At 43.2% G+C, this 20,363-nt stretch overlaps 4 protein-coding genes across 6 annotated transcripts; 1 reads left to right on the forward strand and 3 right to left on the reverse strand.

Moving 5' to 3' along the window:
- Positions 1-157: 157 nt before the first annotated feature.
- LOC112873517 lies at positions 158-1,153 on the reverse strand. Its single transcript, XM_025936476.1, has one exon. The coding sequence runs from the start codon at positions 787-789 to the stop codon at positions 394-396; it is 396 nt and encodes a 131-aa protein (XP_025792261.1). The 5' UTR covers positions 790-1,153; the 3' UTR covers positions 158-393.
- Positions 1,154-1,291: 138 nt separating this feature from the next.
- Positions 1,292-10,702, reverse strand: LOC112873513. The gene is made up of 25 exons (XM_025936473.1): positions 10,305-10,702; positions 10,154-10,213; positions 9,969-10,061; positions 9,440-9,668; positions 8,818-8,924; positions 8,613-8,675; positions 8,211-8,311; positions 7,726-7,820; positions 7,460-7,480; positions 6,833-6,928; positions 6,612-6,732; positions 6,360-6,518; positions 6,084-6,256; positions 5,522-5,793; positions 5,007-5,108; positions 4,592-4,768; positions 4,314-4,502; positions 3,941-4,182; positions 3,703-3,849; positions 3,222-3,447; positions 2,900-3,031; positions 2,668-2,811; positions 2,304-2,483; positions 1,968-2,027; positions 1,292-1,879 (listed from the first exon to the last, which is right to left on the reverse strand). The coding sequence occupies exons 1-25, from the start codon at positions 10,578-10,580 to the stop codon at positions 1,808-1,810; spliced, it is 3,537 nt and encodes a 1,178-aa protein (XP_025792258.1). The 5' UTR covers positions 10,581-10,702; the 3' UTR covers positions 1,292-1,807.
- A 1,525-nt stretch (positions 10,703-12,227) lies between these two features.
- Positions 12,228-15,341, forward strand: LOC112877426 (serine/arginine-rich splicing factor SR45a). Of its 3 annotated transcripts, XR_003225483.1 has the most exons (8): positions 12,228-12,381; positions 13,398-13,420; positions 13,494-13,574; positions 13,697-13,808; positions 13,912-14,061; positions 14,181-14,271; positions 14,390-14,453; positions 14,583-14,778. XR_003225483.1 is itself a non-coding variant. In XM_025941732.1 (7 exons), exons 2-7 carry the CDS (start codon positions 13,398-13,400, stop codon positions 15,137-15,139), a joined length of 966 nt encoding a protein of 321 aa, XP_025797517.1. In that variant the 5' UTR covers positions 12,244-12,381; the 3' UTR covers positions 15,140-15,341. The 3 variants fall into 3 exon arrangements, 2 of the variants coding, with proteins under 2 accessions (XP_025797518.1, XP_025797517.1); XM_025941732.1 differs by lacking the exon at positions 14,181-14,271 and having other exon boundaries at positions 12,244-12,381; positions 13,515-13,574; positions 14,583-15,341; XM_025941733.1 differs by lacking the exons at positions 14,390-14,453; positions 14,583-14,778 and having other exon boundaries at positions 14,181-14,272.
- Positions 15,342-16,081: 740 nt separating this feature from the next.
- LOC112875536 (coronatine-insensitive protein homolog 2-like) lies at positions 16,082-19,329 on the reverse strand. Its single transcript, XM_025939416.1, has 3 exons — positions 18,580-19,329; positions 17,506-17,992; positions 16,082-17,335 (listed from the first exon to the last, which is right to left on the reverse strand). Exons 1-3 carry the CDS (start codon positions 19,080-19,082, stop codon positions 16,550-16,552), a joined length of 1,776 nt encoding a protein of 591 aa, XP_025795201.1. The 5' UTR covers positions 19,083-19,329; the 3' UTR covers positions 16,082-16,549.
- Between the last annotated feature and the right edge of the window lie 1,034 nt (positions 19,330-20,363).

Below are 20,363 nucleotides of genomic sequence, written 5' to 3' on the forward strand. Positions count from 1 at the left end.
CTCGAGCTTCGCATGAGATTTCTGTGTTGTGGCTGTGAATCGCACGAAATAAAGTTTTAATTGTGGTTCGGTAGTCAGTTAAAATCTCGGCTGCAAATCCTTCTCGATTAAAGCTCTAGAAGCAACCTATATGAACATGAACATACCCTTGTAAATAAACTAGTGACAATTCTATGCCATTTCGAATTCACTTGTGGCCAGACCAAATAAGATCAGAGAAATCATAGGGAGCATGAACGTGGCATATCTGATTATCTGTATCTAGAGATGCAACTTTGTGTGATTATTGGTATCAATATTACCAGGAAGCAGGCACACACTGCTCGCTGGTACGATTGATTTAGGCCTTCACTTCGAGCCTTCGAGCATGCGACGCAGAGTCTTCGAGGGTGATCAGTCCTGGTGCGCAGAGGTCGCCGGGGAGTCGGGTCGAGGCTGGATGCGAAGCCGGTCGAGCTCGGCGTCGATCCGGCCGGTGAGGATGAGCCCGAACATGCGGTAGTCGCAGAGCAGGGACCACACGGGGTGGCCGAACGTGGCCGGGCGGTTGCCCTCCACGAAGAAGTGGCTGTACCACGCCATGCCGTACCCGAGCACGGGCGCCGCGAGGAGCGGCGCGGCGCGGCCCGTGGCGGCCGCGAGCGCCGCGCAGGCGAGAGAGGCCAGCGTGCCGAGGAAGTGCCACCGCCGCGTCCCCGGCTTGGAGTGCTGGCTCAGGTAGAAGCCCCAGAACTCGTCCATGCTCCCGAACTGCTGCTGCCTCGTCCCCGCCGCCTCGCCGCTCCCCATCGCGCGCGTCGGGGTCGCTTCCCCCTTTCTCTCTGCGGCAGTGCGGCTGCTGCCTCGCCGGCTTGCGGTGTGTTGGCCAGACGTGCACGTATACCTACCAACCTAATCGCTGCCGGCTGCCCACACGCTGGCTCTCCTTTATCCTGATCCGATCATTCGGATGCAAGTCGAGATCGCAACATGAGAGCGTGCCGGGGACAGGCAAGGCAAAAGTTGATCCGCCTTGTGCAATGCCCGTTAAAACTGAGGGTAGCTGCCGCCATCACGGAGCCGGCAGGGAGAGATCTCCAAAGACGAACGACGAAGGAGCAGGGTAAGAAGCATCCAAAGGGTACACAGAACAAGAGGAAGCTTACTTGGTAAATTGCCCAACCACACAGGTCGAGAATTTAGCATTCCAGTGTTGATGCACCAGGGAGGTGCATGACTTTGGTGCAAACTGTAGCACGATGACCTTGATAAAAGCTGAATGATTGGGAAAAAAGGACCCAACATGGGTGAAGAAAACAAATGCTGCAGGTGATCTCACTGTTGTATATACTCCATAATCCACTCCGAAACAAAATTTGCACAAAATTAACAGCACTACTCACTAGAATCACACAATACACAAGACCAAAATAATGGTCGGGTGGGGGGAAATGATGCCTCTACAATTTGACTACATATATATTGCACAACTGATAAACTGGAGACGCGAAACTGCCTTCCTGAATACCGACAGAGCAGAACGGCACAGATGAACGGTTAACCTCTGAAGCAAGTGTCCACCTCAGTAAAAACAATGAATTGAATGGAGACTCGTGGTGTACAAACAAATCAACACATAAATCTCGCCCAGCAAGAACATTGCAGCATCATACGGATACCTTCCGCAAGGCCATGTGCCTACAAGATGTTAGGTGCTTAACAAGCTTGTGCAACGATCACATAGGGCCATTCTTGTGTGCCATTCGTAAGATCATGATCTCCAAACAGCTTGGATGACAAGTGTCGACAAACATACAGACAGCTGTTATCATGAGCTCACATACAGAACAGGAACCAGACCTGCCATCTTTCCATCTCTTCCAGGCCTCTTTTTCTTCACCTGAACAAGTAAAAATAATCGCCCATTTTAGAATCCGTTCATTTGCAACAAAAGACCGAGTAAAGATCAATTCTGCATGAGAACTTACATAATACCAGCCATCAACCTCATATTCAATCTCCACTTCTTCCCCAGTTGTTAAACTCAACTGAAAACAGTTTACATGAATAAGTGTTCTCTTGTTAGCATTCAAGTGAAAAGAGTCAGCTCAGTTATACTGACATCAACTTTCTTCTAGTCTATTGTGCGGAGATATTTTGCTATTAAACTGAGATGGTACAGTAATATGTTTATACCAGTTCTTTCCAATAGCTAAGATTGTGAGTTACAGTACCACCGAAAAACACCAAAGATTGTTCTTAGTGCCCCCACAACAAAGAAAAGATTTCAGAACAACCAACGTTCCATCAAACTCTGAACTTACCTCATCATCACCACCTGCTGTAAAGTCATACAGCGCTTTCCCAGACTGAGGGTTACCAGAACTCTTATCTTCTTCCTCATGGGATCCGAAACTTCGACCTCCGCGCACCGCAAGGGGGTTTTCAAACGACTCCTTCCTTTGTAGTACTGATGTTGAATATGATGGTGGTTCTTCACGTATCTGAAGCAAAAGCAAATCTATCAGGAACCATATCCAAATTATGAAAATTGTACCCACAGTATCTGTTTTGTCTAACTCAGACAGCAGCAATGGTAAGTAGATACAGCAATCTAGCGGGGCCCCTCCCCTCCACGCCACCAAACAAAAGAGCATAGCAACAGCATCATGGATAAAGCAGAATTACCGTCTGTTGTGAAGCCCCATGACTTGATGGTTTTGAACTAAACAATGATGGATAGTTCATACCCCCAAAATGGGACGATATGGAGGTTTCCACCGAACCGGTTGACTCAGGAGAGGATCCACCAGAGTACCTACCATCATCTTCCTGCGAAGGATAAAAAGCAAAGCCTTATCTGTACACATCTAAGAAGCACCTAGAGTCAATTACCATGAGCATGTGTAGTAACACTTACCTCGGCCTCATATGTTTCGAGAATTGTCTTAGCCCACATATCATCATAGCCAACAGATGGCCTAGAGTTCATGTATTCCTCATCATCCACATCAGGAGCATCAGTTCCAGCACCAGCAAGGAAGTCCTTTACCTATCATTGGATCAAACAGTCAAGATGGTTAAAAAATGCCATTCTCAAATTGCACGGCAAATGAAGAAAAGGGGAAGTATGATGAAGTAATTTAGAGTAAGTTATCTTCCTCAGAAAACAATGGTCCCTGAACAGTTAGGAAGCATATATGTAACAGTAGTAATTAACAGAACACAACAAAGAATCTTACTTTATCCACAGCTGGCGCGTTGTTTGCCCAAACATCATCTTCCAAACCTGCTGCCCAGGCCATTGCCAGATCAGGGTCGATTCCAGACTGGATAGTAGTGGTCTCTTTGTGTACATCTTTGGACTCGTACATAAGATCGGATATTCCGGTAGCAACAGCAGGATCACTTAGACCACCAGATGCACTAATGTTATGCCGGTTGCGGTAGATCTCAATGAGTTTGGCACTGTCATATGATTTAACATAATTGATGTCAAGGGACAGGATACTAAAAAAATACTGCATCCCGGGGAAAGAAAATAAAGGCAGGCATCGTTTATTGTATGGCTCAAGGTTCCAGACATGACTGAAGATAGCAAGCATTTGTGACTGATGAACGGAATATTTTTAGTTCTTAGGCAATTTAACTGAAGTACATTTCATACCAACAAAATTTTTATCAAGAAGATGACTGCCCCTAAATAACTATAACAGTACGTACCTGGTAGGACCAAGAGGCAAGTATTTAGCCCTTGGAACAAAACAGAATAAAGAAACAAAATCAAGAAGCCTCTCATGGGTTTCGTAAAGCTTCTTAAGTTCCTCATCACTCCATTCTTGTTTGCTATTATCATGTTGGCGAATATCTCTGCAAAAACAAAACAATAAAAGAATTACAAAATGAGGTCACCTCAAGACTGTTCTCCAGCGGCCACGAGGAATTTTAGTGGCAAACATACCTAGCCAGATCATCTTGAGCTCTATACATTTCATCTAGGACCTTGAGCATTGGGCTTATTAAAGATCCAAGACCAGTACCACTGGCACCTTGATTTTCCCCATTGCTTAATTGCAATTCTGAAAAGTTTGACTGCACACCCCCAAGAGCCAAAGTGTGTAGAAATTCGTATATTTGCAGCCTATAAGGTTCACCAGACCTTATTGCGATGGTAGTTAGGGCTTGGACAGCAGCAATGCGGATCTACAAGTTTAACAATAAGATGAGGGGGGAACATAAAATAACTAAATAAGGAGGTGATACCATCTCAACCCGCATCGTCAAGTTGTTCCAAAACATAAATAAAAGGAATTGTCCAATGCAAAGGACCCTACCTCCCAGCTGCCGCTAAATGCACATCTTTGAAGTCTCGTCAGAGCGCTTGCAAGCGTAGGATTACGGGAGCTTGCTGCAGCAACCATTTTATCAGCATCTAGCATCATTAGTGCAGTACCAGGCGGTGTTGCAGACTCCCAGGCATACTCAGATGCAGCATAATTTGCATTTTCTCCTAGAAACCAAACCTGATAATTGAAGGGCAAAACATCAGTATGTTTGTTGTTCCAAGGCCAAAGCTCAATGAATAAATTAACCAAGTGGAAATTGTTCTTACAGCAGCCTGAACTAATCTTTGGAGTGCCATTGCGGATTTTGGATCGGAGGCAGATACCATATCAACAGAAGTGAGTCCAGACATTGAACCAGGCTGAGGTGGCGGCAGATCAAGAACTATAGTCACAGCTTCCAAGGCTGTATGTTTCCCATCTGGTCCTGCTCCTACAAGGCATGTCTGGAAAGGCAGAAATTATTTTTTTAATTTGTGAGGTTCTAATTGTCATTCTAGGAAAAAGTAAAACCATTGCTAAACTAACGTTTGCATCCCAACCAACGAATGTTGTAAGAAAATAATGGTAATATGCATATTTGTAAATGTAAGTAAATGCAGCTTTGCATATTAACTTGTTGCATATTAACTTGGTAGGTGGTTCAATACAACATTCAAAACTGCTTGAAAGCAAAAGGTCTACCTTCCATAACAATTGTAGAACATCAGCATCAATCTTTCCAGGAACTTTAGTGGCAAAAATTCTTGCAATCTCAAGCAGAGTCACAGCCATATCTGGTGTTGCCTATCATGTAACACAAAACAGAATAATAAGTCAATCACGGAATCAGGTAAAGGGAAATATATCAATAAAATAACTGCAAGAAACATGAACAACCTTATAAAACCAAAGTGATGGGAAAACGGAAAGGGTATAGAGAAATTACAAAAAAAAAGTTATGAAAAACACGTTAAAAAATCCAATAAAAAGCAACATAAAAAGGTTGTGTTTTTTTTTTAAAAAAATAAATGTGTTATAATCCTTGAATATGCGAATACTCAATGCCACTACAGAACGGTTAAAATCTGCTTCTGACCTCAGATGTGATTTGAGGCACACAGCACATAATAACACAATAAAATGGGGAAAATAAACAGCTTACTGAGAATAAGATCAAAGCACAATATATAGTATAAACGCTGAAAGGGATCCAATACCTTGAACCTAGCGTGTAAGGTTAGTAGGACATCATTCAGGAGAGAGGAAGGCCAGGCTGGGTCAGACAGCTCACATGCAATGATAGATTTTAGTTCTTCAAAAGATTCATGTGGATTTTGCATCCATATTAAAGCTTTGATGACCATTGCTCGAACATATACACACTCGCATGCTACCGTTGTCCGCACAACTTCCATCAGTGATGCTAGTAACCCTGCTATTGTGTCCATTCCACCATGACCATTGGATAGCGGATTAGGCTTCCGGGTAGCTACAGCATGAACATGGAAAAGCCACATGGTTAAATTAAAAACCAATATTAGGTAATTAGCATTAAGCATAAGACCCTCAATTTGATTACAAACAAACTCGATACATCCAGATACACGATTAAGAAAAAAATACTTAAATTTTGGTCTACTCTACAAGAAAAATGCACATCATAGTTGCGTAGCCTACTCTGCGAAATTGAATGAAGGATGTGGATGTATGATTGTTAACACTTAAAGGATGCTTGAATGTGTCAACATATAATTAAAATCTATTATAGCAGCATCATACCTTCAGCCATTGGATTCTCAAGATCAGAATCAAGAGATTCAACATCAAGAGGGGCCCCCTCATCATAAGCACCTAATGCAAAAGCAGCTGCTCTACTTTTGCCCATTTCCTGAACTACTCTTGCAGCAGCATGAAGAACCGGACGAGAGAAGCTACGGAATGAGCTCTCCAACCTGAGAGTCATAAACAAATAGCAAAGTATCCATGAACCATGGGTTGCATACAGGAAACTGGGGAGATCGACCACTTGTGCAGTCATAAGAAGATGCGACAAACCTTCTCATTACAAGTTTGATGAGAGGCTGAGGTCGCCTTGCTTTTGAAGACTTTTCATTAGATTTTGACAGAACACCCTTTGATGCTACCGAAGGGGCTTCAGGCAATTTGAGAATTTCTCTAGTTAACCGAATCCATCCACCAGCTCTGTCCTCCGTGCTGCAAGACGTGTTGATAAATTAATACACTTTTTCTATCATTTAGTGACAAGATATTGAACAATACAACTATACTCCCCCACATCATCACTACCTTTCTGTGTTGTCAACTTTTCCCAACACACAATTTATGGCCTCAAAACAGACCCTGTCACTGGGATCCAGAAGAAGTTGATACAGGAGGGAACTGTACTGAGACTTTATGTCAGGCCTCTCTGCATAAGTTGTATATGATCAAAACAAATTTGATATATGCACCCTGATATTACAAATCACACATCTGAATTCAGGACAGAACAAAAACATCGCACTTACGATCCAATACGCGTGCCCTAGATATTGAATGACACAACTTTGCAAGGTAGACCCTGGCAAGAACATCATGTAAATGAAGAATGTCCTGAAGAGCTCCTGTTCCGATTTGATACAATGATATTGTACACGAATAAGTACATCGAAGTGAAAATTAGAAATTTCAACTTAACTGAAGTTGACAAAATAAGGAGGAATCATTATATACACTAAGATGCCTTAGAACTGGTCAATGTAATCTGATACTGTTCAAAAGTTATACGGCATTTACTGCTGTTATTTAGAGCATTTCATGTGTCAGATACTACAAGGGAGATGCCCCCAAAAAATGATACTTGTTAATCATGCGAGCAGGCCAGTAAATAAAGAGAGTTAAAAGGCATATATATATGAAGGGCAGTTGACATATATTCACTTCACAAAATAAAATTCATTGGCCTATCAGTGTTTTGCATGCAGAAGAAAACATCAATAAATCTTGATTCTTGTAACTCAAATCAATTGAAAACTTGTTGTGCTTACTTTCTCCTCAGAAGAAAATAGGAAAAATTGCTTGAAACATATATTAGCAGAAAATAGGAAAAATGCTTGAAACAAGACATTAAATAAAAAAAGGAAAAAGAAGCATACCACCAGGTTGTGCGCTTTTGCCTGCATAAAATGAAGCCATAAATGAGATTGATCAACCACATAAATGGCATGAAATAAGATTTATAATGTAATCACTAAATATACAAAAAGATCAAGATCAAAACCGGAGTTTCTACTGTTACAGTTGACATTTTTAGTATCTGCTATTTTAAGTGCATGAAGGACCGGCAACAGTTTAACATAATGGCATATGTTCTGTCAATGAACAGCAAGTGCAATTATTAGCATTCTGTGAGGAAACTGACCCAATGCCATGGCAACAGAGTATGGATCTTTTGCAGCTATTTCGGAGATTATTGACAACGCATGCCTCACAGCAACTGGGTCAGAAAACTCAACCCTGCAGTTGTATCAAACCAAATGAGAACAAGATGATTAAGAAATAGTATGTTCCTACATATATGTTAGACTATCAGTTCTGAATATCTTTTGCAGAAATAGGTCGATTTTCAGACAGATAAACATTGGATCAACTGTTCATTCTGACATATGTATTAAGATAGTTGAATACAGAAATGTGGCATAAGAAATAAATAAATCAAAATCAGTAACTACTTCAGGAGTGAATTAATATTGTTTTTTCACAGTATAAAGACAAGACACCGCAAACAATGTTCCTGTCACAAAATCTGTAGGTATTCAAGCAAAAAAGAATCCAGTTGGGAACTTGTAAATAACAAAGCTTCAGAATATAAGGTCGATGATGGACCTAAAATAAGTCCAAACTCACCCCTGGACAGCTCGGTGCAGGAATGCTGGATTACCAGGATCAAGTGGAAGCCTCCTTAGTGCACTTAGAGAAGCATATTGCAAATTACCCCGTATGATAGACTGAAAAATTAATAGAAAAGCATCACAAGATTGAGTTCACAACATCACGCAGAATTGTAATTTTCAGCTCAAAATAAATTGTGAATTGGGCCATCATTTTTGCTAATATAATGTAGAAAACTGCAGGTTTTAAGTATATTGGAGCATTTAATGTGTTTTTCATGCTTATAATTAGCATGGTCAACGATCGTGATATCCAGACCCTTAAGAGAATGGTTAAGTGTAGAAAATTCATACTGTACACAAACAGGAAAGCTTAGCAGTACAGAAATTAATGCACATTCTTGAATAGAAACAGTACCTCTTTATCACCACCTTGCTTGGTAAAAATACCCTTCTTTCGTTTCTGTTTAGTATCTGCCACCTGAAAGCATCCAGATGTATCATGAAGAGAACACTGTCAACTTTATATAGCCACAGACCATGGAAATTGAAAAGGGCTTAGACAAGTTAAAGTTTACGGACTAGTGTAACTGAAAACCCATGACTGACATTGAATGACCAACCTTTTCCAAAATGCCAAAGACAATTTCATAGATCTTTTCCATCATCTCTGAACTGCTAGTGGAAGCTGATGTAAGCGCCTTCAGGGCCGCAAGTCTCCGCGCATGGACTTCAAAGGCCAGCACCCATAATTAAGCACAATGAATAACCAGGTGACATGATTCAACAAGGAATTAGAAGAACAAGGATTTAGACATTAATTGACATGGAATATTTTGTTCTTGCTGATCCTCTTATTGTGATATTTGAAATTCTTATTGCTCGTTACGAAGGTGTTTGGCACTAAGCTAGATGCCGAGTTTCAACTAAGGTATTCATAAACTTGAGCGCATGGTGCCTTTAATGCAGAGTAAGATGTTTGCCAGGAATATAATTTCTCATTATAATGCTTCAAAAAATACCCAAGAGGAAAACAATTTCCAAAATGAGAATAAGAAAAGAAAAGAGATCATGAGTTTAGGCTTGATAAAACTGAGTAGGAAATGCGGGCAGGTGACCTCGGTGCAACCAAGAAGCAGCCCTAAGAAATATTTCGGTTTTTGAATAAATGGCAAAAGGTACGATTGGATCATGGATTTTGTATATTATAACTCTGATGTATACTTATATAGTATAAAAGCATACACTCAACATCATCGCTGGAGGATTCTGCTGAAAGCTGATCAACTATCCTGGGTACAACGTCGGCTCGAGTCACTCCCCCGACAGCATCAATGTCTGCAAGAGCATCCCAATTTGGCGTGGGTATGCCACCAGCAGCACTTAAACCCTGGGAGCCATTGTCTGACAGTATACGGGCCAGATAATAGTATACATAGCGCAGAACATTTCTGTCCTCGCATTGCTGATGGAGCTGCAAATTCAGGAGCAGATTGATGTGATGAGAAAAAAAAAAGATAATGAAAGTAAATAATATATCAGGTTACCGCAGTCACAGTTAATGTTAAGTATATGATTTCAGCACAACACATATTTAAGGACCTTATATTCAAGAAATCCAAAGGTGTGAATCAAGCTAATTGAAATTAGATTATCTCATGTGCCATAATTGTGATATGATAGCTGAATTTGCTGTGAGTAGCCTAAGTCCCATCTCCACAAATAATGCGTGCTGAGCAAAAAGCAGTCGAGGAATGGTGTTCGGCAAGCTTACCATGAGGAGAGATGGAGCCACCGAAGGATCCACAGAATTGTACACGGCAAGCTTGGGGAATACACTGTTTACAAGCTGCCTCTGGGAACTTTTCTACAGAAGGGATAGCACAAGAGCAGCTAAAGGCAACAGATCCAAGCTAGCATAATGCAATTCTATCCAACCGAAGCAGGAGCATGACGAACCTGGTCACACGTCGCGGCGAGCTCGTGGATGCTCCGCGCCAGCTGCGCGTACGAGACGGGCTGCAAGAGAAGCAAAGACTACAGAGTGAGACTGGAACGGGGAGGGTAGAAATGACGCGACGGTGGGGAGAGAGGGGGGGCGAGGACGCGCCTTCTTCTTCCTGTTCCGCTGGGGCAGGACCTTGACGGGGTTGAGCGCCTTGGCAGCGGAGATGGTATCGTTCTGGATCTGCGTCAGCGTCCCCTTCTTGGACTTGCGATCCGCCGTCGACGCCGCGGGCTTCCCTAGCAGGGAGCCGACGCCACCGCCGCCGCCGCCCGAGGAGGACTGCTGCTGCGACGACGCCCCGGCGCCCGAGGCTGCCGACGGATCCGAGGTGATGAGATCCATCAGCGTCGTGCCCGACGAGTCCTGCCCGGAGGCCATGGCCGCGGGGCAAGGGGCCGTGCGAGTGGGAGATCTCCGGCGAGCAAGAGGCTTGTCGGTCTCGTGGGACTTTTCGGGTCGGGTGGTGCTGCAGTGAGGAGATGATGCGTAGATCGCTGGACGCTGGATCCAACCGCCAAATTGGATTTGGTGGCCGCAGCACGGGTCAGGTCCGACCGCGCCGGTTTTGCGAGGGCCGTCGCAGACTCGCAGGTCGCCCCGCGATCGCAACCGAGGCTGCCAAGTGGGCCATTCCAAGCTCATTACTGATAGTAACTCTTTGTTCGGCAGGACTTAATTGTGGAACCATCGTTTTATTATTTCATTTTGAAAGATCTAAAAAACACAGCTTACAAGAGAAAGTTCCTAACATTCTAACTAGATTTCTGCAAAGTTCATTGCAATATAACACATCCTATCAATTTTATTTCCATACCACATTTCAAATACAAGCCGAAGTTAAATGCAAGCTAAACTGGATATACAAAACGTCATATTTTATAGGATTGGAAGGAGTATGTGTTGCATGCTTACTATAATTTAAAAAGAAATGAAGTATGTCGGAAGAAAAAAAAACTAAACTAATAAAAATCTTAAGCTGGTGATTTTTTGTGGGGCGATGTAAATCTTTGTCCAGATTATGGTTTATTTTTTTACTTTGAACCGAGCATACAAAACTTAATTTGATATCTTTAGTTCAACTAAGTGAGATCTGAATGCGAGAGTTTTCACTAAATATGAAACAACAGTAACAACACTTTCCAAGAAGATCAAAGAACAGCAAAAGGTTTTGGGGAAGGGATATTCTATATTCTATGAAATGAGCATAATCTCACCTCAATTTCTTTCAAAGAAAATCAGTACGGTATGAATTGATCCTACGAAAGAAATTGCAAAACTTGTACCATATTTGTTAAAAAAAATGAATAGTCTAGCTTTGGGATTAAGTTCAAGGTGAAACTCATATATCATTGGCAGATTTTAAGGGATGGTTGTGGCAGCAGACTAGCATCTGGTGGTGGTCGGTTGGGGCAGCAAAGGAGGGATGCATGATGGATAGGATGGGAGGCATCAGGGCATGCAATGATGAAGAAAGACGAAGAAGGTTGTTCCAAGGACGACCGGGTGTCGTCTGGACGTCTCATTAGTGATACGTTGGTATGAAAAATTGACAAGATTCTATCACCTCAATAGGGGTAAGAGAGCTCGGGAACGAAGAACAGCATCACCGATGCAATTGGGGGTGGAAGAAAAGGACTGAGCCGTTAGATTTTCGTCCACCAGTCGAAAACAGTAGTAGACAGAAGTGTAGGACTGTAGGTTATTTGCAGATAAGCCCGGTTGTAATCTTGTGACCACAGAACCAAGAAGCGTCGAGTTGTCAAGCTGAGTTTTCTTACGCTGACTGGGCCTTGAGTCAGGTCTCAAATGGGCCATAATAAAAGACCTAAAAGGCAGCCCTAACGCAAATGGGCCGTCAAAGAACCTAAAAGGTGGACAATTAAAACTATGAAAAAGGAAAACTGATGGCGCGAAGCAGCGCCATGTGTAAATGGGAAGGTGGCGTGGTGCGTGCGCCCAGCCGATTCAACCGGATTTAAGAAGAGCTTCGCGTCCGCCCCCATCCAGAACCTTCCCCAGCGCCCACCTGGCCACCTCTATTTAATCAAACGCGCACAAGGGCCGACGGGAAGAATGCCCAAGGCGGTGCCATAACCGACGCAAGAGTCGACTCGAGACGCAAGAGAAGAGAGGGGCGCGAGAAGGCTTCGCCGGGGCAGGATCGTTGAGGCCACGAAAGGTACCTCCTCGGATTTGTTTATGTTCTATCAGTTATTAATCAAAATGCTGGTCCTGTGATGCGAATTTGCGATTGTGAGGAGAATTTCTTTAATTTTTGGCTTTATTATGTTAGCTAGTAGCGCCTGCCTGATTTGATGGTTTTAAATGCCACTAAAATGTTTGCGTTTCTCTTTCTTAGTGATGTATTCGTGTCATACCCATGTTCTGCCATCGTATAACTTTGATGATGCTATTACGATTTACGAGTGGAGACTGTTTGGTTTATCCCATGAGATAGGGATATATGTAGTATTTAGATAGAGGTTGAATTTGAAAACGCACCAGGTTTATAAGATGAAGGGAACCAAACAAGGGATCACCTGCTGCGGCATTTTTTTTCTTTTTCTTACTTTTGGTGTAGAACCTGTGTTTGGAGTGTGGGTTTTCTTTGTTAATATGTTAAATATTTTAATGAGAAAAAAAGCTGACACTAGAGCAGCAAAAGCTGACACTAGTGCTGTAAATTTCCTGGGTAAATGTTTAACTGGCACACATCATTCATTACTATGTTTTCCTAACCATTGGTTATTTTCGATATTGAATGGAAATGCCATGTAAACAAACTTTATTAAAAAAATAAAATTTAGAAAATGTGCCGGGAGCTAATTCTAGATGTTAGGGTTGCATTAGTTTTTATGCATTGATGTGGTGGACTTGCATAGGTATTGGAAGTCAAATGGAGACTTGGATGGGTAGGACAAGGGGATTAAAAGGAAATAAACAGTTCAATTAGAAAAAATAGAGGTGGAACAAGGTGGTTATAGTTCAGACTTGCATGAGAATGTTATTTCATTAGAAATATCTGTGCTAATCATACTATACAATTTCTGTCCGTAAGCTTTTGTATATGTTATGCAGTCATAGTGTGCTTCAAAAGTTCATTCAGTATTCATTTCATATATGTTGTCTATTAGCCTGGATACTTGAATGCTCATTATGGATGTTAATATATTTATTGGTATCTTTGTCTTGCAGATGTCTTACTCAAGGGGATCAAGGTAGGCACTATTTTAAAAGCTATAGGCACTGTTTCCATTTGCCTAAAAAACTTCTTGCTTGGTGTTGTGATAGTTTTTTGTTTTTGGGTGGAAGGTATGAATCTCGCTCACCTTACAGGAGAAGCAGCTATTCAAGGTACAGAAGTCGCTCTAGGTATGTCCTTTATCCTTGGACTTGTTAATGTGTTTTCTGCTATGTCCTAAGTTTAGAATCTAGACACCAGACATCTACGTTGCTTGTAACTCGAATATCTGATATTCATGTAATTTATTTAGGAGTGTGGACTCAAGTGATGCTGAAAACCCTGGGAACAACCTGTATGTGACTGGTCTGTCAGCTCGTGTAACTGATCGAGATCTGGAGAAGCACTTCTCTACTGAGGGAGAGGTAACCTTTATAGGAAAAATATCTGCAGCTTTAAAGAGTTGTTTCTGAGAAATTTCAATTCAATTGTTTCAACGATTCATTTATCTTACTGATTGTGCTATAGGTGATTGATGCGAGCGTTGTGCATGATCCTTGGACAAGGGAATCACGAGGGTTTGGTTTTGTTACCATGGCTACTGTTAAGGAGGCAGATCGTTGCATCAAATATCTGGACCGTTCTGTTTTGGAAGGTCGTGTCATAACTGTTGAAAAGGTAAAATCAGAATATTGCTTACATGTGAACTTCAATATTTAAATTCTCTACAGAGTGATATTTATATCTCCGATTAGTCTTCTAAGCTGAACTTTTGAGTGTTCTTCTGTTCGTTGAAGATTTTGTTGACAGCAACAGGGTAGATGTTGGTAGCTGCTCTGCAACAAACTCATACAACCTAACACCAAACCATGCCACCTCAACCAAAGGGTTGTATGCCCTACATTGTATATTTTTTGTATTAAATGTTTTATTCAGATTCTCAACAATTGATCACTCTTGCTTTTAATGTCAAAGAAACTTTCTTATCCAGTCCCCTATTGCACAGGCAAAAAGAAGACGAGGTAGAACGCCAACACCTGGGAAGTATCTTGGTACGAAATCATCACGTGGTAAGTGGTCATGAACTAATCTCCTATTATCTTCGGATAACTTTGCCGCCATTTCTTTTCAGAACAATTGGCAATGTTAGTTTCTCTTGATAATAATTTTTTGCCATTTCGATTATATGGTGACACCAGGACGGAGGTATTCCCCAAGCTACTCACCTGTTCGGAGGGACCGTTACAGTTCACGATATTCACCTGATCGTGAACGGTCTTATTCTCCTTATAGTAGACGCCGATCGTACTCCCCCTATGGCAGGCGAAGATCACGCTCCCCCTACGACAGACGGAGATCATACTCACCCTATGATCGACGCTGGTCATACTCGCCATACTACAGCAGCCGGTACCGTTCAAGGTCTCCATATCGCTACAGGAGACGTAGGTCACCTTCCTATGACCGATCCACTTCACCCTACAGGCGCCGATATAGATCTGTCTCCAGGTCATCCAGTGCTTCTCCAAGGGGCAGAGGCCGGAGCTATTCCCGCAGTTTATCGCCAGAGAGAAGCTACTCACGAAGCTGCTCCCCAGTGTCAGAAAGATCGGCGAGCTACTCTCCAAAGAAAGGGCGTAGTAGAAAGGAACACTCACGCAGCAGATCTTCTGGCAAGAGGCGTCGTTCAAGGGAAAGCTATTCTCATAGCCGCAGCTCGTACTCTAGGTCTGTCTCTAGAGAGCGCTCAGCTTGAGCTGCAGGCCTGTGTCCTAGTCTCCTTGGTAAGAATAAGATGCGCCCTGTATCCATGGAAATTGATGTATGTTAAACGTCTTTATGTGGGTACTCTAAAGTCTGAACTTTCAGTAGCGTGGGATGTGTGTATTTTACTGTATTATGTTTACTTTGTATGAGGTCCTGCTACATTTCAGATGTGTTATTGATTTTGTTGGTCTCGGTTGGTACTAATTTTAGTAATTTAATTACTGAATCTGACGTAATGCATACCTGGTGAATGCGCCTTCTCAAAGCAGAAGGTTTGGTTCCTTTGTTAGGCCTAGGTAATTTGGATGCATACTATCGTGGTAGGGGAGATGGTAGGTACACCTACACTGCTTGGATCTTTTCAAGTTTCATGCCGGTGTCTTCGTTGGAACAGATTCATCACTGTTGGCCAGGCGTTATGAATAGAGGTAGCACGTGCCTCCACGATTCCACATCGTCCTCAAAATTTCACCTAGAAGTCTAGAACAGTTCTTCCAAGCGGAGACAGCAAAATCCCACCACGTGCCACAGAATTTGAAAAGTACCCCCGCACACTCTTCGTGTCTGGAAAATCTCTATTCTCCTGGAAAACAGATAGCAGCTTGCAGGCTCCTGAGAAATCAAACTAAACAAGTGGATGCATAACCCGATACAATTTCTTGGACAATATAGCGATATACATCAAAATTAAGATGAAGAAAAACAACCCTGCTTCCCTGATTACAACTACATGTCGACATTCATGCCCTTCTAAGAACATTCAGTTGTGCGACTATGAAGATGATGCCATTTCCTTTACCTCCTAAAACACGTATGCATGACCATGCATAAATCTAGGATTTCCAGGATTCAACATCAGATGCGGAGAAATATAGACACCACATAAGACCAAAGAAGAAAGTAAGACAGTAGAGCAGAAACCTGAAAGGAATTAAGATAAAATCTATATCATGGGTGATATGAGCATTGTTCATCGAATCACAGCATGTCAGACTGTAGATCAACTAATTGACATACATGTTCAATATAGCAATACATCAGCATACAGCTTAAAGATTGAAAAAGATAAAATACACCAAACATGGGCACATTATTACAAAATTGCTTGACCAAAACTAGTCAAAATGATAAAGTTCACATGTCCATACTAGCCAGTTGGGATAAGATGATGCACAAGTGCTGCCTTCAGGTGTGAGTGACTGTTCTCAGTAATCTCTAGAGCACTCAGTTCCTCAAGCTGGCTGCTCTGCTTAAAGCTTAGTTTTGGGATTCTATCCAATGGAATGTCCTCATGTCCTCATCAATTGGCAGAACAGGAACCACTGACTTTGCCGATAATGGAAGCAATGGAACTCTACTTACTATGAGAATCAGTCTGGCAAGAAGCAAGTATATACACTCAAAATGCTGGGTAGAGTGGAGTTACCGACGGAGGGCAATCTGTCCTCCTTCCAGCAAGGGAGTAGTATGCCAGAATCTGTTTCCTAAAATCAGGGCAAGGTCCATCTTGGTCTGGGGCAATAAATTCAATGTTCCAGAAGGGGCGCACCATAGCCATAAGATCAGCACCAGTTGGAGATGCCCTGTACCCTTGCACCCACAGATACCTCAGTGACTTAAGCTGGAGCGCAGCCATGGCTAATGCATGCTCACTAAATAAACAACCCCTTAGCTCCAGTTTTTGCAAGCTTGGGCAGCCTCTTGATAACTGTAGAATTCCATTATCAGACTCACCAACATTACCAAGCAACATGTATCGAATGTTCTTACTAAATTCTCCAACATAGCCAAGGCCAACATCTGTTAGGACTCCAGGTCTCACATAAAATGCAAACCTTCGGAGTTTGGTGCAACCTCTCAGCAAAGCACGGACCCCATTGTCCAGTGGCAATTCTGTTATATGCGCTTCTCTATCAAGCAGGACAAGGCGGAAATCATTAAGATTTCTGCTGAATGTACCAACCGCCTCTAGAGCTGCATTTGTGATATCTGAGACATGTATTGCCCAGTATGTCAACTCTGGGCAGCCTTGGGCTACAGCCATAACTCCAACCTGTGAAATTCTACCTTGTTCGTCCTCAAGACCTCCGTGTTCATCATCTCCTCTTTCTACTCTGAGCCTCTGTAATTTCTTGCAGGTCTGCGCAACAACTTGTAATCCGCGATCCCCTATCACATCTCTTACCTGTTTTTTTTCACAATAGAAAAAAGAACATCAATACAACACACTTAAAATATATTCATTTTGCAACTTTTAAATCAGGAAAGATAAAAGTAGATAAAAGTATGTCATATTCATTTTGCAACTTTTAAATCAGGAAAGATAAAAGTATGTACAACAATAGTCCAAAATACCTCTAAGGTTTCCAGATTGGGGCAGCGCTTAACTATGTGACAGTGATCCTCTGTGTTAAGGAATGCAAATTGAAGATCTAACTTCTTAAGAGCTGCTGAATATGGAAAAAGTATCTGCATCTCATTTGTTCCCATGTAGAGCAAACCCAAGCGGTGCAACGAAGGGGGAAAATAGTAGTTCTCATAATTTCTATTCACCGCCTGTTGGTCCGGATCTTCAAAGGAACCACCAGCAAATTCTTGTAGTGTTTGTGCTGTGAGGAACAAACCAGTCAGGTCACGCATGAGACATTCGCTAATCTTCAGAGTTTTCAGCCTTTGACAATTGCGCACGAGGAGGGTGAGATACTCTGGGGATGCCCTGAGATCTGTCAGAAAGAAATTCAATGTCTCCAGAACAGAATTGTTTGTAGCAAGCTCGCGAATCCATTCATCATTTTCGTTCTCAGCAATTGCACTTTCTTCCAGGAACAGTGTTTCCAGTTTCCTGCACATGACAACAGACATGGTAGGGTAAATGCGGAGCCCAAATCTAAAATGTAGGTTCTTCTAACGAATCGTACCAGGGGCGGACCTAGAGAAAATTTTGAGTGGCGGCACGTCTTAGGAGCAACTAAAATTTTGAACCTTAGATGTGGTAAAAATTTGCTAATTACCTAAGGATCAAAAAATTGAAGGGGGAGGGGATGCCGCCACTGACCTCAATGTAGGTCCGCCCCTGAATCGTACACCCCCCTGATGACATGGTCTATTTCTATTTTCTACCAGAATTAAGCTCCATCAAGCAAAGCGGAAATATAGGAAACCATACCAAATGGAACTAAAGATCACAGTTTCCTAATTCCTTTTGAAATCCAACAATTCTCTAGGTGTGACGCATAGAGATGTTTAGCATCATGAAAAAGCAACACATTAAATGCACACTTTCTCTTTTCTTGTTAAGGGGGGAGGGACCTTATCCATCCACCCTCTAGAAAACATCCGTGAGACCGTAACTGTAGATGAAGTAATAATAAGCGTAACTGTAGATGAAGTAGTAATAAGTTAATTGCGGAAGGGGAGAGCGGGATTTACTTGCAGGAACGGGCGACGAGTGCGAGGGAGGGCGTGGAGAAGCCGGAGCACCGGTCAAGCTTGAGCGATACGAGCATGTGGGCCTTGGCGCGGACGAGGACGCTGATGTCGTCGTCGGACACTATCATCCTGCGCAGGTGGAGCTTCTTGAGGAAGTGGAAGGTGGCCGAGAGCTGCCGGATCCACGGCGACGCCGACCCGCCCCAGTCGTCGGAGATGAGGTTGAACATGGCCGCGCGGGGCTTAGCCTTGAGCTTGAGCGACTCGAGGCACGGGAACCGCCGGAAGAGGCGCTCGGGCGTGGTGGAGTAGGCCATGGCGACCGTGACGTGCTTGCGGCTGAGCGCGTCGACGCGGCACCAGTGGCGGCACACCAGCGAGATGGCGTCGCGGTCCCAGGGGTCCTCCACGTACCCCATCACCAGCCCCAGCGCCGTGTCCGGGATCCCGAAGCTGAGCACCCGCCCCAGCTGCCGCTCCCCGGCCTCGGCCTCGCCGCCCATCGCGCCAGCCGCAGAGAGCCGAGCCGAGCCAACCACCGATCCGCCGCCACCTGATCTGTTTCCCTCTTCGCCGTCTCTCGCTGCGGCCCGCGGATTTGCACGGGGGTAGGGGTGGTTTGAGGAGGGGTGGGGGGTGCGGTGGAGTGGAGAGGAAGGGGAAAGGCAGGGATGGGGAATTTAGGGGTTCCGGTCGGGGCGAGGTGACGGTGAGACCCTTTTCTCCGGGCGGTGTGCGGCTGCGCGAGGGGGGCGGCCACCCGCGTCACTGGTGCAGTGGATGACCACCAATAGGCAATGCGACGCGCCCGGCCCGCCTGACAAGTGGGGTCGGGGGCTGCGGATATTTTTGCCTTTCACAGGATTACGGAGTTATTAGTGCTCCGTGACAGATCTCCGTGCCAGCTGAAAATAGATAGGTAAGGAGTATATGCTAAGCATGTAATATGTCCTTAAAAGGCACACAGTAAAATCTAAATATGCTAATTTTATACACAAGTCCTATTAATTTGGCATCTTTTCTCCTCCATAGAATAATATTGTGAAGTACGATTTAGTTGAACATAAGTGATAATTGGTATGCACGTCATAATACTCTTAGAGTTATCTAGTGCTGGCCAGTTCGAAATGTAAGTGATAACTGGTGTGCACGTCATAACTCATAATGCTTTTAGACTTATCTAGTGCTTGCCAGCCCGAAATGTAAGTAATAACTGATGTGCATGTTATAATGCTCTTAGAGTTATTTAGTGCTTGCCATCCCGAAACGTAAAGTTATCTTAACTGGTGTGCACGTCATAATACTCTTAGAGTTATCCAGTGCCTGGCTGCCCGAAATGTAAGTGAGAGCTCTTAGAGTTATCTAGTATGGTTACCAACCTAAAACGTAATAAGTGATAATTGGTGAACACGTTATGATGCTCTTTTAGAGTTATACAGTGACTGCCAACGTTATGATGCTCTTTTAGAGTTATATAGTGATTGTCAGTTTGAAATGTAAGTGATAACTGGTGTACACGTCGTAATACTTTTAGAGTTATCTGCTGGTGCTTCTCATCCCGAAACTTAAGTGATATGTACACATCATAATGCTCTTAGAGTTTATCCAGTACTTCTAGAAGCTCGTTCGGTACAACTGGCTGCACAAGCATCTACAGCTGCACAACGACGCAGACCCATATACCAGCTTCTGAGGTTGCCTACTCGGATGCTACCGCTGCAGTTAAGGTGACGATGGAGGGGGAAATAAAGAGATAAATAAGATATGTTTGGTCAGCATGATAC

The sequence above is a fragment of the Panicum hallii genome, chromosome 9, assembly GCF_002211085.1.
Source record: "Panicum hallii strain FIL2 chromosome 9, PHallii_v3.1, whole genome shotgun sequence".
Lineage (NCBI taxonomy): Eukaryota > Viridiplantae > Streptophyta > Magnoliopsida > Poales > Poaceae > Panicum > Panicum hallii.